General features: G+C 36.9%; 1 protein-coding gene across 2 annotated transcripts in view; it reads right to left on the reverse strand.

Moving 5' to 3' along the window:
- The window catches only part of PHF6 (PHD finger protein 6), a 50,212-nt gene extending 29,987 nt beyond the window's left edge, over positions 1–20,225 (reverse strand). For both annotated transcript variants that reach the window (XM_069463282.1, XM_069463284.1), the window contains exons 1-5: positions 20,070–20,225; positions 15,962–16,145; positions 15,620–15,721; positions 903–1,036; positions 590–633 (exon numbers count right to left, since the gene is read on the reverse strand). In XM_069463282.1, coding sequence (XP_069319383.1) covers positions 590–633; positions 903–1,036; positions 15,620–15,721; positions 15,962–16,099 — 418 coding nt within the window. In that variant the 5' untranslated portion in view covers positions 16,100–16,145; positions 20,070–20,225. The remainder of the gene's footprint in view (positions 1–589; positions 634–902; positions 1,037–15,619; positions 15,722–15,961; positions 16,146–20,069) is intronic.
- Between the last annotated feature and the right edge of the window lie 644 nt (positions 20,226–20,869).

Below are 20,869 nucleotides of genomic sequence, written 5' to 3' on the forward strand. Positions count from 1 at the left end.
AAAAGTTTGGAAAAAAGTCAGAATTCAATTTGAGAACCTTCCCATATCTTTTAAAGACCAAGTACAACTTGGATATGTATATATAAACATATACAAACACGATTAACCTGGTTGTGTATCAATTTAAGTGGAAACAACTATAAAATAATTTTAAAAGTTTCTATTTTGAATTTGGTTACTTATTAACATGTCTGTATTTTTTTAAAAGTACTACAATGTGAATAAAAATTTAACAGAAAACCTGTTGATCACAAAATGTACTAGTATTCCCAAGTTCATATTATCTGTAATATCTGACAGTATCAAGGATCTCAAATATTACCCTTACAGAAACATGTAACCACTAGCATCATTTCTTACTAAAGACAGATAAATTTTGAATGTACACCTTACAATAACTTTGGGGTAAAAATTTCCTTAAAAATTCACATCTTGTTTCACTATGCATGTTAGTTTACCCTAACACTTTCCTCAATCATTCAATGTATTTAACATTGAGATATGTCTTGTGGTAAAAGTAACATAGTATAATTCACTCATATTTTACTCAAATTTCTTCTTCGAACTGAAAAATGGCTGAATGACATACCTTCAGAATTATGTGCAGTTTTCTTGTGTTTCCGGCAATAAACCCTATAAAACATTAAGAATTAAAAAATTATCAAGTAAGCAAATTAAACTCATTTTTCAAATTAAGAAAACGAGCAGTACACTTTACCCCATTTACAAGCTAACTTCAAAAAATATTATTAAATGTCCTACACCATTTCTCTAAGTATTAAATTCCTTATCAAATTACCCTTTATGGGATGATGAAATGCTTTGAAACAGGAAAAATTTTTACAAAAGCCTAAATAAAGTATGACTGCTAAAAAAAACTTAAAGAGAAGTTAAATAATTACATGTAAATTCCTTGTGAAGGTTTCTCTCGTATTTGAGCTTTATCGTGCAATGCACAGTGGTAGTGGTATGTCCTGTGACATGTTTTCACATCACAACCAATTGTTGCTCCAGGACAATGGCATAAAGAACACATCTACAGCAAAACAACAAAATAACATTATTAGCATGTGAATTTCTAAGGCTGTGATATCAGGTTAGAGGCATATCAATTTCTGTCAAGGAAAACAAATTGGTTATTGAGAAATTTTGTAATTAATGTTATTTTTCTTGTTTTCTCTCTTAAAAATACTTTGAATAAAATTCTTTTGGGGGTACTTTTTTCCCATGTTTAACACTGACAAAATTAACAGAATATTAATGTCTATTTTGTCATTGTGGTCAAGAGAAAATCTGAAATACTGCAAATCAGGAAAGTGAGAATGTACACAACATTATAAAAGAGTTAGGCCTTTTTTGCATCAAGATTTTCCTGGGTATAACTAACTAGGGAAAATGTCTCATACCAGAAAAAAATTTTCCTTAAAATTTCCACTTAATCAATGAAAATCTTTGGGAAAAAAATCTCACATACTATTTGAGAACCTGACAAAATCAATTTAAAGTGAGGGAAGGAGAGATAATAAAAGAATTAGGTAGTTTTCTTTCTTTTTTTTTTTTTTCGCCCTCACTTCAGTTTGAGGGAAGGTAGTCTTTTTAATATCTCAAGCTCTGAGAATACTTTGTGATGTCAAGTTAATTATACTGTAAAAATATGCTCGTCTACTTCAATTTAATCTGTTACTTACCTCTCGTGTTATGAATTCAGGCAAACAGATAAAAGAACAAATTCTTTCAACATATTTTAATATACCTTACCTTCTGTTTTTATTGGATAATTCATATGGGTTAACTAGCTCATGCTCTAGATTTAGAAAAAAATTCTTTTAAAAGAAGTACATAATAATTGTTAGTGGTTTTGTTTAATACATCACAGTGTACTGCACCGAGTGAACTTTTAATGAGGCTATCTCCTAAGCTATAAATGCCATGCCAAAATATCAATAGATTCACAATAAGTAAATCTTAACTTTTAATTTGTTCCTTGTTTGCTAGATACCTTTGTCTAAACTGTTCTCATTCCTCATTATTAATTTGAACATAAAGAATATTTTCCATCCTAATTTTTAGATTACTTGGCCCCTACGCAATTTTGGTATACCAAAAGACTAATACGAATTCCAATAAAATTTCTTACATTTCTCTAAACAAGTCAAACACTCAAACTCTCATTCAAGCTATCATTTAAAAAATACTCATATATAACTCAGAAACAGAAACACTCTCAATACAGGTACTTCTCAGAAAATAGGAGGGCCAGTGCCCATAATTACTACTCAAGAAATACCCCACCACTTCCTTAAATAAATATAGAAACTTTAAAGTATTACTGTAAAAAGAAACACTGTGTCAGATTATCAAGCAGGGACAGCTTTTGGATGGCTTATAAATTCTTAAAGACGTAGAGCATTTGAACTGGAGCTTAATTATGAGGTTTGATTATTTTAGTAATTACATTTCTGATCAAAAAACACAGACTTATTACAGAAATTCTGAACAACACAAAAGAACACAAAGAAAATCTAAAAATCACTCATACCCATCAAGCAGAGATGCCTTATAGTGTTACAATGCTTATGTGAAAGTATTTTTCCACATGACTCTACACATACTATTTTGCAACCTAATTTTTTGACTTCATAAACGGAACATTACCCCACATCATTAAGAATTCTACTGCAAGTAGTTTATCTTAAAACTTATTCTAAAACAGATTTGGATTGGTACATTTTTCAAAAAATTACCGAATTCAATTAGGAAGGAAAAAACTAAAAGGAGAGGTGCTGTTAAAAATACTGTATTGAGCTCAACATTGGCAAAGACACAGTGAGATGGGCACTCTTGTATACTACTGGAAATTGGTACATGCTCTCTGGAAAGCTATTTGCCTTATTTATCAAAGGCTTTTTAAAAGTTTGTATTCTCTGATCCAGTAATTTTACTTCTATAAATCTAGTCTAAAAAATAATCAGACTCAAGCAATTAATGTACAAGCACGTTCACTGCAGAATTATTTAGAACAGTCCAAAATGTATAATCATTTATGGAAAACAACTGAAAAATGTTTAAATAAATTATGGTACACCCATGTGAAGAAACATTCTATAGTCACTCTTTTCAAAGAAACTCTAATAGTACAGAAAAGATTTATGTATAATGTTAAGCGAAAAAATGAAGCAGGATACAAAACTATGTGAATTACAATCCCAAGTATGTTTATAACATTTATTCTTTAAAAATAGGTAGAAGTAAATATAGCAAAATGCTGAGTGGCTATCTCTGGGTAGCTGGTTTTCTTCACAATTCCCTATATTTTCTTATTTTTCTACAGTGAGAAAAAGTACTTTTATACGCAAAAAATTATTTAAAAAAAACATACTGTGAATACTCTAGCAAATGATTCCAAAACCTGTCTCTCAGTTTGGTGAGAATGAGACGGAAACCAAAAGCCCAAAATATATCAAAATTGTTTGGGGCTGGTTATAAATTCAAATCTGCCCAAAGTAATACGTTTCAGGCTGCTATAGTGAAATAAATCCATTTTGCAAATAATCACTTAACTATAGCAACTTTGGACAGATAATTTTTTTTAAAAGCTTACTGATTTTTATTGTCAGTTTCACTCATGGAAGAAGAGGAGGAGGAAGACATACCAATAAAAATATTTTCAGAGTAGAAAATTCTTTTCAAGGTTAGGAGTAGGAATTTTGCTGAATTAGAATTCATAGGATCTATTTTATGCAACATTCATATACAAGCAAATTTCTGGTAAGATACTAACAAAAATAGCAAAAGGCATCCATAATAAAACCAAAATACAAAGTTTACATTTGCTTGTTTACTGATGAATGCAAAAAGGAAAAATAACTGCTGTGTTTAAGTCTACTATGCTAAATTCCTAAAATAATCCTTTTTATATGAACTCCTATGGGACTTAAGATACATAGTGTTCATTTTGGCTCTTGCCATTTTACTCCCTTATATGGCTAATTATCTTTATAAATGTATAGATTTTATCCATCAATTCCTTCTAGACTGTTTTGTTTTTGAACACTAACACTGTGCCTTATGAAGTAGTACTCAATAAATCTGTTGATTGTAAGCTTACTGTTACTGAAGAATTTTTAATATGGCATGTTTTTCTCATTCATGTTTCTAATACTTGCAGATTTAACATAATTATCTTCGGGTACTTCTAAAAATATTTAAACAGTCTGACCTAGGATTGGGAATGGTGAAATTGGGGAGAACAATCCAGTTGAAGGGGCACAGAGTGAGCAGTAGCAAGAATGTTTGGGGTAAAAAATCAGCAAGGCTGAGAACTAAGGTGAGATAAAAAGAAAAATTAAAGAAGCTGGGGAGGCCGGGCGCGGTGGCTCACGCCTGTAATCCTAGCACTCTGAGAGGCCAAGGCGGGCGGATTGTTTGAGCTCAGGAGTTCGAGACCAGCCTGAGCAAGAATGAGACCCCGTCTCTACTAAAAATAGAAAGAAATTATATGGACAACTAAAAAATATATAGAGAAAAAATTAGCTGGGCATGGTGGCACATGCCTGTAGTCCCAGCTACTCGGGAGGCTGAGGCAGGAGGATTGCTCGAGCCCAGGAGTTTGAGGTTGCTGTGAGCTAGGCTGACGCCACGGCACTCACTCTAGCCCGGGCAACACAGTGAGACTCTGTCTCAAAAAAAAAAAAAAAAAAAAAAAAAGGCTGGGAAACCAGATAGGTGGCTATTATGGGCTTTTTTTTTAACATTATAGGAAATAAAAATAAAGGAAAGAGGCCTTCTCTTGAGAAAAGTAGAATGATTGGAAAATGGTCCTCCTTCTACCACTACCACCACCACCACCAAACACCAGTTGGCTGTACCCTAATAATGATATCCAGTATACCCCTTTACACAAAACATTTGCTCTCCAATTTGCCACATTCCCTGATGGGCCCTCAGCAGAGTGACTGTCAGCTGCTATTTCTCATTATGCTTGCACTGTATCCATGGCTCCCTCAAACGTGGGAGAATCAAAGTTAACCTGACAGAAACATGTCTTTCCAGAGCAATGGTAGACCTCCCCCACCCCCTAAAAAAAAGGCATGACCCACACATCGAATATTCTATTGAGGGCTAATTTCCTACCCCCAACTTAGGTATAAATGTTAATTCTCAGTGTATCCTGTTTGCATCCTGGTATCAAGTTCTTGGTTTAAATAAAGGTGAAAACTTCACAGATAATGATTTTTCTTTTATTTTTACTCCCCTATTCAGTTAGCTACATAGTAGACCCAGTAAACCTCAAGAATTAATTACCAGCTCCAAACGGGAGATTTGGGAAAAAGGCCCTGTCCTATTACAGATATTTGCATGGCATCTCCACAGTATTGTTAGAAAAGCTACACTAACTTAAGGTTAAGTTGTGCCACATAATCACAGTCTCAAGGAGCTGACCCACAGATGAAAGAGGAACTAAGTCACGCATGAGAGGAGACACAAGGAACTAAAAGGACCACGACTTAGTTAAAGTCTGGCAGAAGCCAAAGTCTGGAACGTACCTGCTCCTCAGTCAACTGAACTAGGCCAGGACTGAAATTCAGTTTGCAAAAAAAGCCTTAAAGAACAAAAGGGAAAATCCTGCTTTTTCAGTAGCTATAGGGGAGTAAAAAAATGAGACTGCCAACTTCTAGGATAGGCAGAAAGAGGAGGCTCTCGGGGAAAAGCCGGAACCTGAAGGTCAGATAGAGCCACAGGAAAGGGAGGGAGGAAGGGCTTTCTACAACTTAGCTTTGTCCAGCTTAATTGCCGCATATTTACTATGCATGCTATTAACTGACTAGCAGCATATACATACAAATTCTCACTGCCAAGGAGTCACTACTCTCAAGAAACCTGTTACAAATGCAGAGAGAATGTAAAGGAGGGTACAAAAAGAGGCCAGGTTCTTGAGCCTGTAGGCAAAGAAAAAAAATGCCAAAAGCACTTGGTCCAGGAACAGTGTACCAAGGATATTTTCACAGGAGATACAAACCAAAAATAAAGTGGGAGCAGCTCTCCTTACAAAGGTGTTTTGTTTTATTGCTTTGGTTTTAATAACAGATGGTTTTATTGCTTTGTTTTTAATAACAAATATTATCTCCAGTAAAAACTAGAAAGCAGGACAGTACAATTGGGGCAAGTTTTCAGAAACACCCCCAAAATGCTCCTTAACTCCAGGTTCATTGCTTTATTTATAGTAATACCTCACACATTCAAATAATTAGAGAATACAATGGCCTCTGAATTATCTGGTTAACTGTCAGAGCTGTCCAATTTATCTGTTAAAAATTCCTAAAAAGAATGCCATTTCATGGGAGGGTGGAATATGAACTGATAACTGTTTCTGTTTGATCCTACAGCTACTACTTTTTTAAAATCTTTTTTTTCAGTCTAAGGTATTTGTTATAGCATTTTTTTTTAAATAAAGCATTTTGAGTGAGGTCTCACAAAAACACAAACACTACTTTAAAAGTCTAAATAGAAAGCTAGAAAGCAACAATGAAATCTGAAAGCTGTAAAAGTCATTGAAAAGTGATAGGCTGCTTGAAAAATAGATTAGGACCTTAAATTCCAGGTGATTCTAAGAAATAGGGCCACTTAAAAGTACTTGTTAAGTTTTTACTAGAGTAACGGACTAAATCTAAGCAGTTACTGAATAGATTATTTCAGACATCTTGGAAATTGGAGGGAAATGAACTAAGCCTATCAAGTTCTTAACCTAATCTCCTGAACTTGCTCTGAATATCACATACTCCAACTCCATCCAACTTTCTGAATCATGATTGATGAGGAATATAAATTCTCTTATTGGCACTCTTGAAGTTTCTTTTGTTTATCTGAAAGTTTCAGACAGACATTTTCTGAGCTCAGATCTTTATATTTAGGCTCTTCTCAGGTATGGGTTTTTTCCAGCTGAGGGTACCCTAAACTGCCATGCTCCTTGCGATATTTTATCTGTGAAGAACACCAAATATACATCCATGCTCAAGTATGTACCAAGACATCCCCTAAAACCAAACATATTTTATACTATTGGTTTTGGTTCTCCTCCATTAGCATAAATGAATGAGAATTATTAACATATAACATTTACAGTATTCCCAATTACGAAAAAGTATTTAAAAACCATGCATTTAAAAAAATAAACTGATTCAGTAATAGCCAAAGACCCAATTTTCTCCATCATTACCCTTGAAGTTTCTTTTGACCTTACATCCATTCTACTTAATCACCTCTGACAGGTAAGATATCTGCATACATTAAAATTAATCTGCATGTCATAATTGGAGCTTTCTAAAAAAATCCACATTTATCTGAATACATTCACAATGCATGTTCACCTAGTTACACAGATGACAGTGAGGCCACTGAGAAAATCTTCATGAAGAAAATTTACCCTTTTCCTCCAAAAATACCCTGAGGCAGTTATCCTGTGGGCCCAATCCAACCTGCTACTTGTTTTTGTAGATAGAGTTTTTTTTTTTTTTTTTTGAGACAGAGTCTCACTCTGTTGCCCGGGCTAGAGTGAGTGCCGTGGCGTCAGCCTAGCTCACAGCAACCTCAAACTCCTGAGCTCAAGCGATCCTCCTGTCTCAGCCTCCCGAGTAGCTGGGACTACAGGCATGTGCCACCATGCCCGGCTAATTTTTTTTTTCTATATATATTTTTAGCTGTCCATGTAATTTCTTTCTATTTTTAGTAGAGATGGGGTCTCGCTCTTGCTCAGGCTGGTCTCGAACTCCTGAGCTCAAACGATCCGCCCACCTCGGCCTCCCAGAGTGCTAGGATTACAGGCGTGAGCCACCGCGCCCGGCCTGTAGATAGGGTTTTATTGCAACACAGCTACCCTCATTTCTTTGTGTATTGTCTGTGAATACAACTGAGATCATATGGCTTGCAAAACCTTAAATATTATCTGGTCCTTTACAGAAAGTCTGCCAACCCCTGACCTAAGGCAATGGTCCATAACCAAGGGTGTTCATCAAAAATCACCTGGGAACCTTTTCCAAAAGACACCTGTTTGCAACCTCTACCCTCCATCCCTTTTTCTGATTTAGTAGAGTTAGTTAGGGACCACTGCTCTAAGGATTTATTAGCACCAATAGTCACCTGGCATCTTCTGCTTTTATGAACGCAGAAAGCAAAGTAGCAGCATTCTATATGCTGTGGGCACACCATTTTGCCCTTACTAGATGCTATATGAGCCACACTCTCTACTTCAGGTAGCACTGGCATTTAGTATTTATTTAATATTTTTGACCACTTCCTCCTCCTTAAACTCTTCCCCCTTTGACTTTCACAGTACCACTCTCTTGGAACACATTTCAAATGTCACTTTCTATGGAGCCTTCTGACTTCTCAGAATTAATTGTGATCCTCTTTCCCAGATCTCCTATGGCATTCTTTACATACATCTAAGGCTAAACCATATTTATTCATGTTTACATTCAAAGTGTCTAGCATTATGCTTGGTACAAAGTTGGCATTCAATTAAGTATTTGATAAATAAACAGATGAATTCTAGACTCTATATGATATGGGGCCCTTGACAAATATGATGCCTAAGGAAACAACAAAAATATTAGTAACACCCTACTGGGAGAGAGAAGGTTGAAGAAACATGAGAACCCTCATGTTTGAGGCATACACAGCTCTCCACCATCCAGAAGAAATATCCGACCTGATTTTTCCCTCTAGATTGCTCTCCTCCCTTTTCAAACTGCTAAAAGCTGCAAACAACACAAAAACTTTGATTAACCAAAACAGAGAAATTTTATGCTATGCCATGACTTCCCCAGCCAACTTACTAGCCCATTATTTAAGGCTTCACACTATTATTCAATCGAACCCCTTTCCATCTTCAAATTCAACCAAAAATGAGTGCCGACTTATTAGAATGCTACTGAACGCAAGGGAGACACAAGCACCATGTTTTCCATGCGTTACCCCCACATAATCCTATGCCAGGCAAACAGAATACAGTCTTACTCTCCCAGAGTCCACAAAGCTATAGAGAAGAAAGAAAGGCTTGCGCATGTGTACCAAATACGATGCATATTGTGTTATATTGTATGACAGAGGCAAAGTATGAACTTTGAGCTGGACCCCAAAAAATGTTAAGCAGCAGCTAGGAAGAAAAGGAAATCGTAAGCAGAGGTGAACATCAGTACATGCACAGCAGTGTGGACAAGCAGAGAGAGGATGTTGGAGAAATTAAAAGAAGAAAGAATGAGATAAGGATGGAAAAGGCAGGTTAATATAGGACTTGTGAATGGCAGGCTGAAGTCTCTGGATATTATTTTGTATGCAGTAAGGAATCATTAAGTTTTGAGTCAGGGAATGACTTTAGCTTTTAAAAGCAGAGATCAAGTAGCTACCAGAAGTATGTTGAAAGGATGGGAAGAGGAAGACTGGATATAGGGTAGCATTAACAAAGAAAAAAAGAGGCCGGGCGCGGTGGCTCACGCCTGTAATCCTAGCACTCTGGGAGGCCGAGGCGGGTGGATTGCTCAAGGTCAGGAGTTCGAGACCAGCCTGAGCGAGACCCCGTCTCTACTAAAAATAGAAAGACATTATATGGACACCTAAAAATCTATATAGAAAAAATTAGCCGGGCATAGTGGCGCATGCCTGTAGTCCCAGCTACTCGGGAGGCTGAGGCAGGAGGATCGCTTGAGCTCAGGAGTTTGAGGTTGCTGTGAGCTAAGCTGACGCCACGGCACTCACTCTAGCCTGGGCAACAAAGTGAGACTCTGTCTCAACAAAAAAAAAAAAAAAAAAAAAAAGAAAGAAAAAAAGGCAGAGACATCCCAGAAATAGAATCAACGTGACTGATGTGGAAGGAGGAGGAATTGAAGGCAAAGGATGCAGAAAGAGAATCAAGTTCAGGGTGCAGAGGTGATGAATACTGGTTTAGACAGGTTGAGTTTAAGATGCCCACAGGACATCTATGTAGAGCAGACAAATATGCTGTCATCACACTTCATTTTTTACAGTGACTATTGTATATCATTTGTCTCCTGAAAAATCCTCCTTTTCCCTTCCCCATTCTCTCCTATCAGAGTTGAAATTCCTATCTAATGTTTAAAGATCCTGCAATTATCCCACTTTACTCAACTCTAATCCATTACTGCCTATCTCAATGGCCCATTCTGGTATGGATAACCTATTTCCTAGACTCATTCAATTATTTATTTATTTTTATTTAATTTTAATTTCTTTTAGAGAAAGGGTCTTGGCTCTGTCACCCAGGCTACAGTGCAGTGGTGTGATCATAGCTCACTGCAACCTTGAAGAGGGCTTAAGCAATCCTCCTGCCTCAGCCTCCCGAGTATCTCGAACTACAGGCACATGGCACCACGTCCTGCTAATTTTTTTTAATTTAATTTTTTGTAGAGACGAGGTCTCACTGTGTTGCTCAGGCTGGTCTCGAACTCCTGGGCTCAAGCGATCCTCTAGCCTTGGCCTCCCAAACTGCTGGGATTATAGGCATGAGCCACCGTGATGGCCTCATTCCATTGTTGAAAACTTATCAGCTCTAGGAAGCCATCTTAACTTCCTAAATAGGCAAGACTCCTCTCAAACAGAAGAAAAAGGCATATACTATGAATGTCTTATATGAAGAGTCATGGCATGCCCAATATCTAGATCATAAACTCTCAGACATGCTGTTTCCCTGGGGTGCGAAGTACTCCACTTGTACTGAGTATATAACAAGGCTACGTAGAATTGGTCTTTTTATTTTCAGAGGCTACAAAAAATATCCTGAGGGTAACAATCAGAACATTCTTTCATAGGATGTGTACAGGATTTTTGTCCTAAAAATTAACAAAATAATGCTATTAACAGAACATATCAATTAATGTTCTGATTCCTATCTGATTATGTCCTAAATTCAGCAATATTTTCATCTTTATTAGAAAACTACTTAGGCCCTAATCCCTATATTTTTTAAAAAAGTGATTTTTGGGTTGGGTAGCTTAGAAGATAGTTTAGTATAAGCTGGCGATGAGGAGTTCTGGCTTCGGAGTCAACTGGCTGGGGATTCAAATCCCAGCTCTGCCACTTACTAGCTATATGACCATAGTCGGGTTACTTAACTTCTCTAAGCCTCAGTTTTCTCACATATAAGGTGAAAATGAATACTTTCCTATCTCACAGTATGATTGTGAGGGTTAAATAGGATCATGTATTTAAATTACTTAGCTTATTCACTGGCACATCTTAAGTATCAAGTGTTCAACAAATGTTAGTTATTTCTACTGCTAGAAAAAATAGAAAAAAAAATGTTCACAAAGTTTTGTAAGATATATACGTAAAATTTAGTTTTAAAAAGGGTAAGTTTAGGAATGACCTAAAGACAGTCATCAAGAAAGAAAAAAAGCCAAATATTTCTTTAAGGGAAGGAGACAGACCTAGAATAAATTTCTTTAAATTAAGAGAGATATTTGAGTTATACAGAAGGACGAGTTTCTCAATTCTGAAGAGTTATATATTACTGGTCCTGTTTCAGGTTACTTGGGTAGGAAACACAATTTCTTGACATATTTAAGGACAGGGCAGACAAAAATCTTATCTTGCATAGCTTGTAGGATCTTGCCTGAGGGTAAGGAAGGTGAACTAAATGGCTTTTTGAACTGTTTTTATAGTCTGATATGTATCTACAAGTACCAATTAGAATAGTAACTATCCAAAGAAGATCCTCTTGGTGATCTCACCACCTATCTTCATCCAGAAAGAGTATGTTCTTGAAATATACTCAAGTGTTTCCTTAAACAAATTCAAAAAAGCAATGATAATTCATAATTTTACTTGGAAATTTGCATTTTTTGGCTAGATGTCTGGAGAATAAGAATAGACGGTACAGATGTGGTGTCTCCATATGGATTCAGCAGGAACTGGAAATCATTCTGGAAAAATATATATCTGTCCAAACTGCAAAAACAGGGCCTCAAATGATAAATGCCTCACAGTACTCTGGCCAATTTTTCCTGGTCTATCTTGGTGCTATATATTAATACTCAAAGATGATATAAAAGAAATGAATATGTTCATGCAAAATGGATTTCCTCCACTGATCTTTGTAGCTGATATGAAACCTTGGAAAATTGCCTATGGCAGCAAGAACACAGAAATCACACACCCACACCTCCTGCCCAGCCTCTCAAAACTCTGACCCACCTGGCCACCAACATACATGGGCTTTTGCCTCAAGGCCCAGTTTCATCACTGTTCTTTTCTTTGAGGGGAATGAGCAACTTTGGAGCCAATACCAGGTATAGACTGAAATCTGTCTTGAAAGCACTCAGGGGCCAGAACTCCTGTTTTCAATGATTTTCAATGATTATTCATGACCTACTTTTCACCCAGAAATCCAGATCAACAGGAGCCAGGGCAAACAGGCTCACAGGATAAAATGCCTTAAAAAGTCAATCAGGGAAGCTGATTATCTAGTTTATATGTAGTTTAGTTACATAAAGCTCATCACGTTTTTTCTCCACTCCTATTTGATTTATGGCCCTTTTATTGCTTAGACCAATCTACACAAAGAAAAGTAAAGAAGAATGATATAGTGAAAGGAGCACCACTGAAGGCAAAAAGGAATCTTAAAAATTATTTCACAGTTAAACATATAAATGCTGCCCTCCCATTTCCTATGTAAATTATTTAAATTCTGACATTTTTGGGAAAGGCAAAGGAGCAAAGTAATACACCTAGGCCTGAAAGTTCTCCCCTTCTGCCACTATTCCTCAATGCTAGATGTCCACAGCCTCAAAAATGGCATCTGAAACACCTTTTCTAAGGTAACTCTTTATATCTTTTATAGCACTTTTTAGTCGTGCGACATTACTGTTTAGTTACATAATGTGTTGCATAGTGGCAGCTATTAAAAAAATAGGCCTCATGACTTCCTAGCCCAGCATGCTTTTCCTTAGCCTACAATGATATTAGCAAGGTCTTATTTTTATTTATAAACAGTAACTACAGTGGTGGTTACTATTTATCAAGTCCTAACTATGTCCCAAACACCAGGTTAAATCCTATATATTCTCTCTTTTAATCCTAGCAATAATTCTGGGAAGCAAGTACTGTCATTATCCTCTTTTTGCAAGGGAAAAAAACAGGGCGTAGAGAAGTAAATAACTTACTCAGGGTCACCCAGCTAGTAGGTGACAGAGCTGAGATTCTGTTACTATAGCTTGTGTTCTCAACCCCACAATATTGTTCCACTCCCTCAATCAAGGAACAAGTTTAGTTATTTATAATACATTGCATTCAGGGAACAATATTCACTCCCTATACTATAACATTAAAAATTAATCAAAACAATTTATAACAGCGAAACCTGTATAAAGTTCTGATGTTTTCTTACCAAATGAGTCCAAATAAGTTAAATCTCCATTGACTTTAGCAATGCTGCCAGATGTATGCTGCTGCTTCATGTAACATGTAAAACTAGGCACAGCATTTGTTAATAATATTTCAACATTAGGGGCCCAAACTGCTCCTGTTCTGACTAGAGGAGCCATGTTAAGTGACAAAAATGCTAACAAGTCAGGATACAGGAGCATTTTCCAGGGATATTCAGAATGCTAAGGAATAAATAATGGGGTAATAAGGTTTACAGCACAACCACTTTCAAGTAAATAGCATTCTTTCTTTGTATCTACATTTGTTTTAAGGACTAGGAAATAAAAACATAGTGCTCTGGTTCTCAGAAATCAGCACACCACAGTAACATGAAGAAATCTAAAACCACTAAATAAAAATCACATTTTAAAAAATGAAGGTTTCTCTTACTATCTACAGTTCTGGGGGTGAGGAAGATAAACATTTTCACAATTAAGGTCTTACTACAACAAAAACACTCTGACATCAGGATCCTCATTTGTACCAATACTGGTACTAGGATTTGAGACTAGTTATCCTAAAGCAAATCTCAAATGTTATCTTTGAACTTATATTTCTTCATATTTCTTTTTATCTAATATTAAAAGACTGACTACATTTCAGAACATATTACTCCTGATCATCAAAATGATAGCACCCATCTTCTCATGACCATTTCATCCAAAAACTACCATCTCAAATTCTTTGTGAAATAAGAGATTATTCAGTGACTAAGAACATAGATTTATGTTCTGCCAAACCCATATTTAAAATAATGGAACACTTAATAGTGAAGCTTCTGAAGGTACATTTATGGGTGTAATTTTAATAAAAAGTTCAAATGAGAAAACTAAATGAAAATAAATGTTTCCATTAATTGTTTCAAAGTAAACCACAGTGTGTCATAAATACCAACTGGGATGACACTACATTTCTTTTTTTTTTTTTTTTTTTTTTTTTTGAGACAGAGTCTCACTCTGTTGCCCAGGCTAGAGTGAGTGCCGTGGCATCAGCCTAGCTCACAGCAACCTCAAACTCCTGAGCTCAAGCGATCCTCCTGTCTCAGCCTCCCGAGTAGCTGGGACTACAGGCATGCGCCACCATGCCCGGCTAATTTTTTCTATATATATTTTTAGCTGTCCATATAATTTCTTTCTATTTTTAGTAGAGGTGGGGTCTCGCTCTTGCTCAGGCTGGTCTCGAACTCCTGAGCTCAAACGATCCGCCCACCTCGGCCTCCCAGAGTGCTAGGATTACAGGCGTGAGCCACCGCGCCCGGCCTGACACTACATTTCTTTTTTTTTTTTTTTTTTTTTGAGACAGAGTCTCACTCTGTTGCCCAGGCTAGAGTGAGTGCCGTGGCGTCAGCCTAGCTCACAGCAACCTCAAACTCCTGGGCTCAAGCGATCCTCCTGCCTCAGCCTCCTGAGTAGCTGGGACTACAGGCATGCGCCACTATGCCCGGCTAATTTTTCTATATATATTTTTAGTTGTCCATATAATTTCTTTCTATTTTTAGTAGAGACGGGGTCTCGCTCTTGCTCAGGCTGGTCTCGAACTCCTGACCTTGAGCGATCCACCCACCTCGGCCTCCCAGAGTGCTAGGATTACAGGCGTGAGCCACCGCGCCCGGCCGACACTACATTTCTAATAAAGCATATGATATCTTGCCAATCTGGTTATTGGTAGCAAAGACAACTACAGGAACATTACTCTAGCACAGCTTCACAACAACTCCTGCAATAGTCACTGAAAGTTGTTCAAAGTCACAGATGCTGTGTTATATAGCTCAATCACAGTAAAATACTTTGTTCAACAAGTGCTAACATTTCCTCTTGAGAGGGTACTCTCATCTTCATTTGTAATGACAACAACTTTATGATAGATGAAAACATATCAGAATTATGAAAAGTATACTTGAATGAACACACAATATACTCAAATTAAGCAAACTGCTTGTTTTCTAATAAAGCTTCCAAGAAAATTTTAATTGTTTTTGAAAAAATGAATAATATTGATTCATTCCTTTTTGTTGAGTGATAAGTAAGTTAAACCCAGACTTGAATTTTGCTGGCTCAGAAAAAAAAGCCTGCAATTTAAAATTAAACTCAGTTAATAATGCAATACACTCTAAAATAAGCAATTTCCTCCATAATGAGTTTAAAATAATTTTTATTCTCAAGAGGCAGAAATACCAACTTACCAGCTTCGTGCCTCTTTTAATTTCCTTTTGGACATCTTCAATAGAAAATCCACCAAGACTTTCATTATCAGAGTGTGATGATACCAAAGCAGATGAAAAGAGCTATAAATTACATTTAAAAAAAATTAAGGTTCATATATAAATTAATTACAGCAAAACAGTGAATAAGATGTTAAATTTAAAAGGATATTTTCTAGTAAAAATGGCATAGTATTAGTGATAAACCATTGCTTAAAAATTTAACTGAGTTTTTTTTCTTTTTTAGTATTCCAGAATATTCACGTGTTATTAAGATTCTTGTGAATGGTTTCAAGGTCTCTTGGTTGCTGCCCGTATACTTACCATGCACTTATGGTGTGCTGCCACCTTCTGGTTTTCAGATATTAGTAACTGTCCACATTCCTTGTCTCTATTTGACTTACAAAAGCCACATTTGCGCTGTCTTGTAGGCCCTTTTTTCTGTTCAACTGAGCTTGACATGATTTTTAAATTGCCTTTAGAATGCCACTTTAAGCCTCAAGAAATGCTACAGAGAATAAAAAAGGCAATAAAATAGTTAATTTTGTTTCAAAATCCGTTTATACATATTCATGTAAGTTGTTTAATATTTGACCTAGGTTTTAATATACACATTTTAAAATGGCTATTTAGTATAGACAGACGAATCAATATTAAAACCTAAGATACTTCTATAATAAATACAAATAGATAACTAAATATAGTTTAGAGTAATTGAGAAAAATCAAACTGCTCCCAAATTAGGGGATATGTGAAATAATTAGAACTATTTCTATGGGGCTAAAAATGTACAATGAGAAATCATTACCTGCTGGCATAATTAATGTAAGATATTTTTCATGTATAGCTAGGTGCCCCTTCAAGGAGACAAAGAATTATGTATCTAAGAACAGAGCAAAAACTACTAAGAAAACTACAAAATATTCAGAGGGAACAAATTCTATAATTGCACGATTTTTATCTTAAAGTTCATATGTTGATGCAACAATAAAATTAAAATGAATTTATTTAACTATGACACTTGAAACACTTATTTTTAAAACTGGAATTATTTCTGAGTTTTAAGAAATCATGTATTTGTCTTTAATAAATTATTTTTTACAATTCTATTCCTTCTTCAAGTAAAGAAAAAACTAAGCTTCTAACAGTCTATCCAAGAACGCAGGCTTTAGGATGCAATTATTTATAAAACAAACATATTATATGAGTCTGAGATTTATTCCAAGTCTGCTTATTAATTAAAGTCACAAACTGATAATGGTCTTCTAAATGCAGTAACTTCCATACTTAAATTAGTAATATTGTGTACAGGAAGAAATGTTTTTCGGTCACATTTTAATTATAGACAGCATAGTATAGTCAGAAAAGGGAAGAAAAGCTCTAACACGAAGGTTTCAGATTTAGATCATCAATCGCAACATGGATTCTTCCGAACAATACTAAACAAATTTAAAATCAGTTATTTGATTTGTGTAGCTTTCCCAAATCAACAGAACTAAGCAGTTCAAGACCCACAAACAAAACACTTCACAATCAATAAAATTTCAAACTTTTGTCTTAAAATTAATTTACCAAATTCTTTCCATTTTTCTATATATTTGAACATTTTCATATTACCGTGTTGAAAAAATTGACTAACACTACATTGCAGCTTTCTGGAAGCATTTGCTCACCAACAAGAACCGTAGCAGCTGGATGCCAGCAAGGTAGTATGAACCATTCAGTGCTTTTCAATGTAAAAATTCAGATACTAAATCAAAATTTAACATGAAGCCACAAAGAAAACATGTCTTCCCATCAATTTATATCTAGGATTTTCTTTTTAACAAAACTTCAAAGGCCCTGACAGTCTGCTTTGATGGGTTTAACAAACTCTTAATGCTATCTATAATTTTAAATACCTTAGTTTTCCAAATGGCATAGGATACTTTACAATAGTACTGTATTCATAGCACTGGCTATAAACCGTGAAACTGATTGAAAACAGGCAGCAAATACTTTTAGGATTAAAGGGGGAAAAAGGACATAACAGAGAAACAAAAGAAACAAAAGGGGAAGTGTGTTTGCATTTGCTCAGGCAAGTATGTGTTCAGTTGCTTTATCAAGAATATAGCTGCCCAATTTTTTTAGAATTAACCATGCAAAATACCAAAATTCACAAATAGCACCACAATTTGCTATTTGAGTTCTAAATTAGTTTTCCTGACTACTATGCAATGAATAGTAGGTACTCTGAAATCACTGTAATGTATTCAGCATTTCTCCCGGTCATCCTGGCCATTTGAAAGGATGGTACAGTATAAATCTAATCTGTACAGACACCTTTAATGTGTAATTTCTATACAATCCTAGCACTGGCTATAAAACTGGCTTAAGATAATGAAAACTCCTAGAGTGGAAAAATCACTTGTTATTCTTAATATTAATTCTGAAATGGCATCCCCCAAATTCTATCCACATGAATTCTGCCTCTTTCAATTTATAAACAGGAAAATTTCTCATCCTAATTTTGAGAATCTGCCCTTTTAGATACCGAAGACCCCAAAATCTAAAAAAGAAAAAAGGTACACTTTACTTTGCATTCAAAAATATTCTACTGCATTTTCTGTAATCAGTTTAAATGTAATTTGTAAAGTGAACAGAGCCTCAAAAAAAGTACAATAAACCAATTAAAAACTTTCCCCAATGTGCAATGACTAAATGGATTTTTCCACTAAAATTCAAATAATGCATCTGCGCATATCTTGGTAATTTTTTTACAGCCTCCTTGTAAAACATGAAGTGGAGAACATCATGGAAACAATGACTCCTAGCAAAAATGTCTTTATCATAAAAATACAGATTTTTATCTAATGCTGTCACATTTTGTGGTCTCCAGTGAAGTAGAATAAGGGCATTCCAAGGACCAATACTAAGGGGTTTATAATGTTCCACAGCTATATGGCGTTTTAATTTTAGTCTAAAAGGATTATCAGGGCATTCACAAATCAAAGTTTGATGCTTTCATCCAATGAAACCTTTTCCTTAAAAGAAACATAACATGGAAAATGCTATAAAGCAGAAATAAAGAGGCAACAATAACAGCATGAAAAACATAATTTAAATGTCTGAAAAAAATAAAAGCCAGATTAGTTGGGCTGAAGCAATCAATGCATTTCTGATTTTCCAAGATGCTTTGAAGCACTAAGGTAGAAATAACCTGAAACATCAAAGAGAGTATTCAAGAACCAACTCGAGAGCTCATTCAATGCCTGGTATCTGAAAGAGCATTTTCACGGGGAGGGGACGCGGAGGGGGGGAACCAAAACAAAAACTGCAGTTCCGGAAGATTAAAACATTCCACACGCAAGCAAGTTGAAATATACAGATCAAATATTAAACGTGATCCCCCAAAGAAACAGTATTTCTATCAGGAAAGTTACAGTTGACAGAAATAAACGAATAAAAGATGTACCGGAAGGGCACCTGAATTTGGTTGCACGATATTATTACATGCTTCGCACTGCTTTTTGCGGTTAATCAAAAGGAAACTAAAGGAATTTTCCAGTTGCTTCAAACCCAAGGGTAAAGAATTTGAACTGTATGAATAAGATCTGACATTACGTAGTAAGCCGATGAAAATGAAAGGTTTTTCAAAAACAAAAGATTTTTCAACTTCCACGCAGAATATCGAAACGAATGGAAATTGCAAAAGAATACCGTGCTGTTCGTCCATATAATAAAGGATGGTACACATAACATACCGATCCTCTCCGTTATTTATTCCCCAATACACACTAGACTCCAAGATCTCCCTCTAATCAAGCGTTAGATAAACTCGCAAAACTATCTTCCTCTAAAACACTACAGCAGGTTCCTTTCAGTCGTTAAGTCAGGGTCCCCTAATTGTCCTTTTCCAATCCTCCCAAATCCAGGAAAATATCATCCTACCACTTTCTTTACGCCCCCTCCCCCAGGAGTTCGTCCTCTAACAGTCTTCGCTGTAAGCTTCGCGTTATACCTCAGTTTCACCCCTAATTCTCCCCACTCCAGAGTTTTTATCTCATTCCGTAAGGCTAACCCTCTTGCCATCCTAACAATTCTTCCTCTTCCTCTTCCCAAACTGGGAGTCTCCCTCCTTCCCAAATATGTCCTAAGCAATGGCAAAGACTAAAAATTCCCAGTTTTTTTCCCTCCTCAAATGTTGCGCCCCCTCCCCCGAAGTCTAGGCTCAAGCCTAACCTCTCCTTCTGGACCTTCAAAGCACTTTCTCAGCAGCCTCTTCGCCAAGTGCCTACAATGAGCGGCGCTTCTGGGGTCCCTGACAATAAAGCGAGACCACCAAGAGTCCCCTTTAACAACGGGCAGGGGCGGCGGCCTGGCCACCGCCATCCTCCTTGTCTTCTCCCGCCGGGCAGAGAATGGGGGGCCCCAGGGTTCCGCGGGGACTCACCAGCGAGGCCCAGAGGCGGAAGGCAGGAGAGAAGCGCCAATGAGGGGAAAGAGAAAGAAGTCGGTCTCGGTTCCCCGGCAGTGCCTAAGAGCGGGGCTCTGTCGCCAGAGGTTGTTTCCTTTCATTCGAGGAGAGACGGGCTCGCGGAGCGCCCTTACGTCGCCCCCCTCGCACGCACACGGCCCACACAGCGTTCATACGTCCTGAGCGCGCCGTGGGCCCTCATTGGCCCCAGAGAGGGGGCAGTTGAAGCTGCACAGTCACGACGCATGTGCAGGGACCACCCCTTGTACGGATCCAGGCCGCAGGCCCCGCCTCCTGCTCGCGCGCGTACCTTCTATTCTCCGCTCTGCCGCTCGGCCAAGTGTTTGCGGGCAGGATCCGAGGAGATAGAGAAAAGAGATTCAAAGATATCGATGTGGGTTGGGCGGACAAGGGGCAGGCTTGGGACTAGAAACCGTTGGACAGGGGCCCTGGGTAACTGGTTTTCAACAGTGATTCAAGTGGGTAGGCCTTATCCTTTGCACTTGTTCACTGAGGCCTTTTCACATCCATTATTTCATTGTACTCTCTTGGCATCCCTTTAAGGTCCCCGTTCGCCTCAATTTACTGCCAAGAAAGACTGAGAAGCTTGTAGTGGAGGCAGCCTGCCTGGATTTCAATCCTTGGGCGAATCATTTTAATCTCTGTGCCTTAAAATTTTTTTGTCTTTAAAATGGGGATAAAAATAGTACCTCACAGGTTTATTGTGCAGAAGAAATGAAAGAATGCAACGAAAGCATGCATTAGCGTCTCTGGCA

The sequence above is a fragment of the Eulemur rufifrons genome, chromosome 30, assembly GCF_041146395.1.
Source record: "Eulemur rufifrons isolate Redbay chromosome 30, OSU_ERuf_1, whole genome shotgun sequence".
Lineage (NCBI taxonomy): Eukaryota > Metazoa > Chordata > Mammalia > Primates > Lemuridae > Eulemur > Eulemur rufifrons.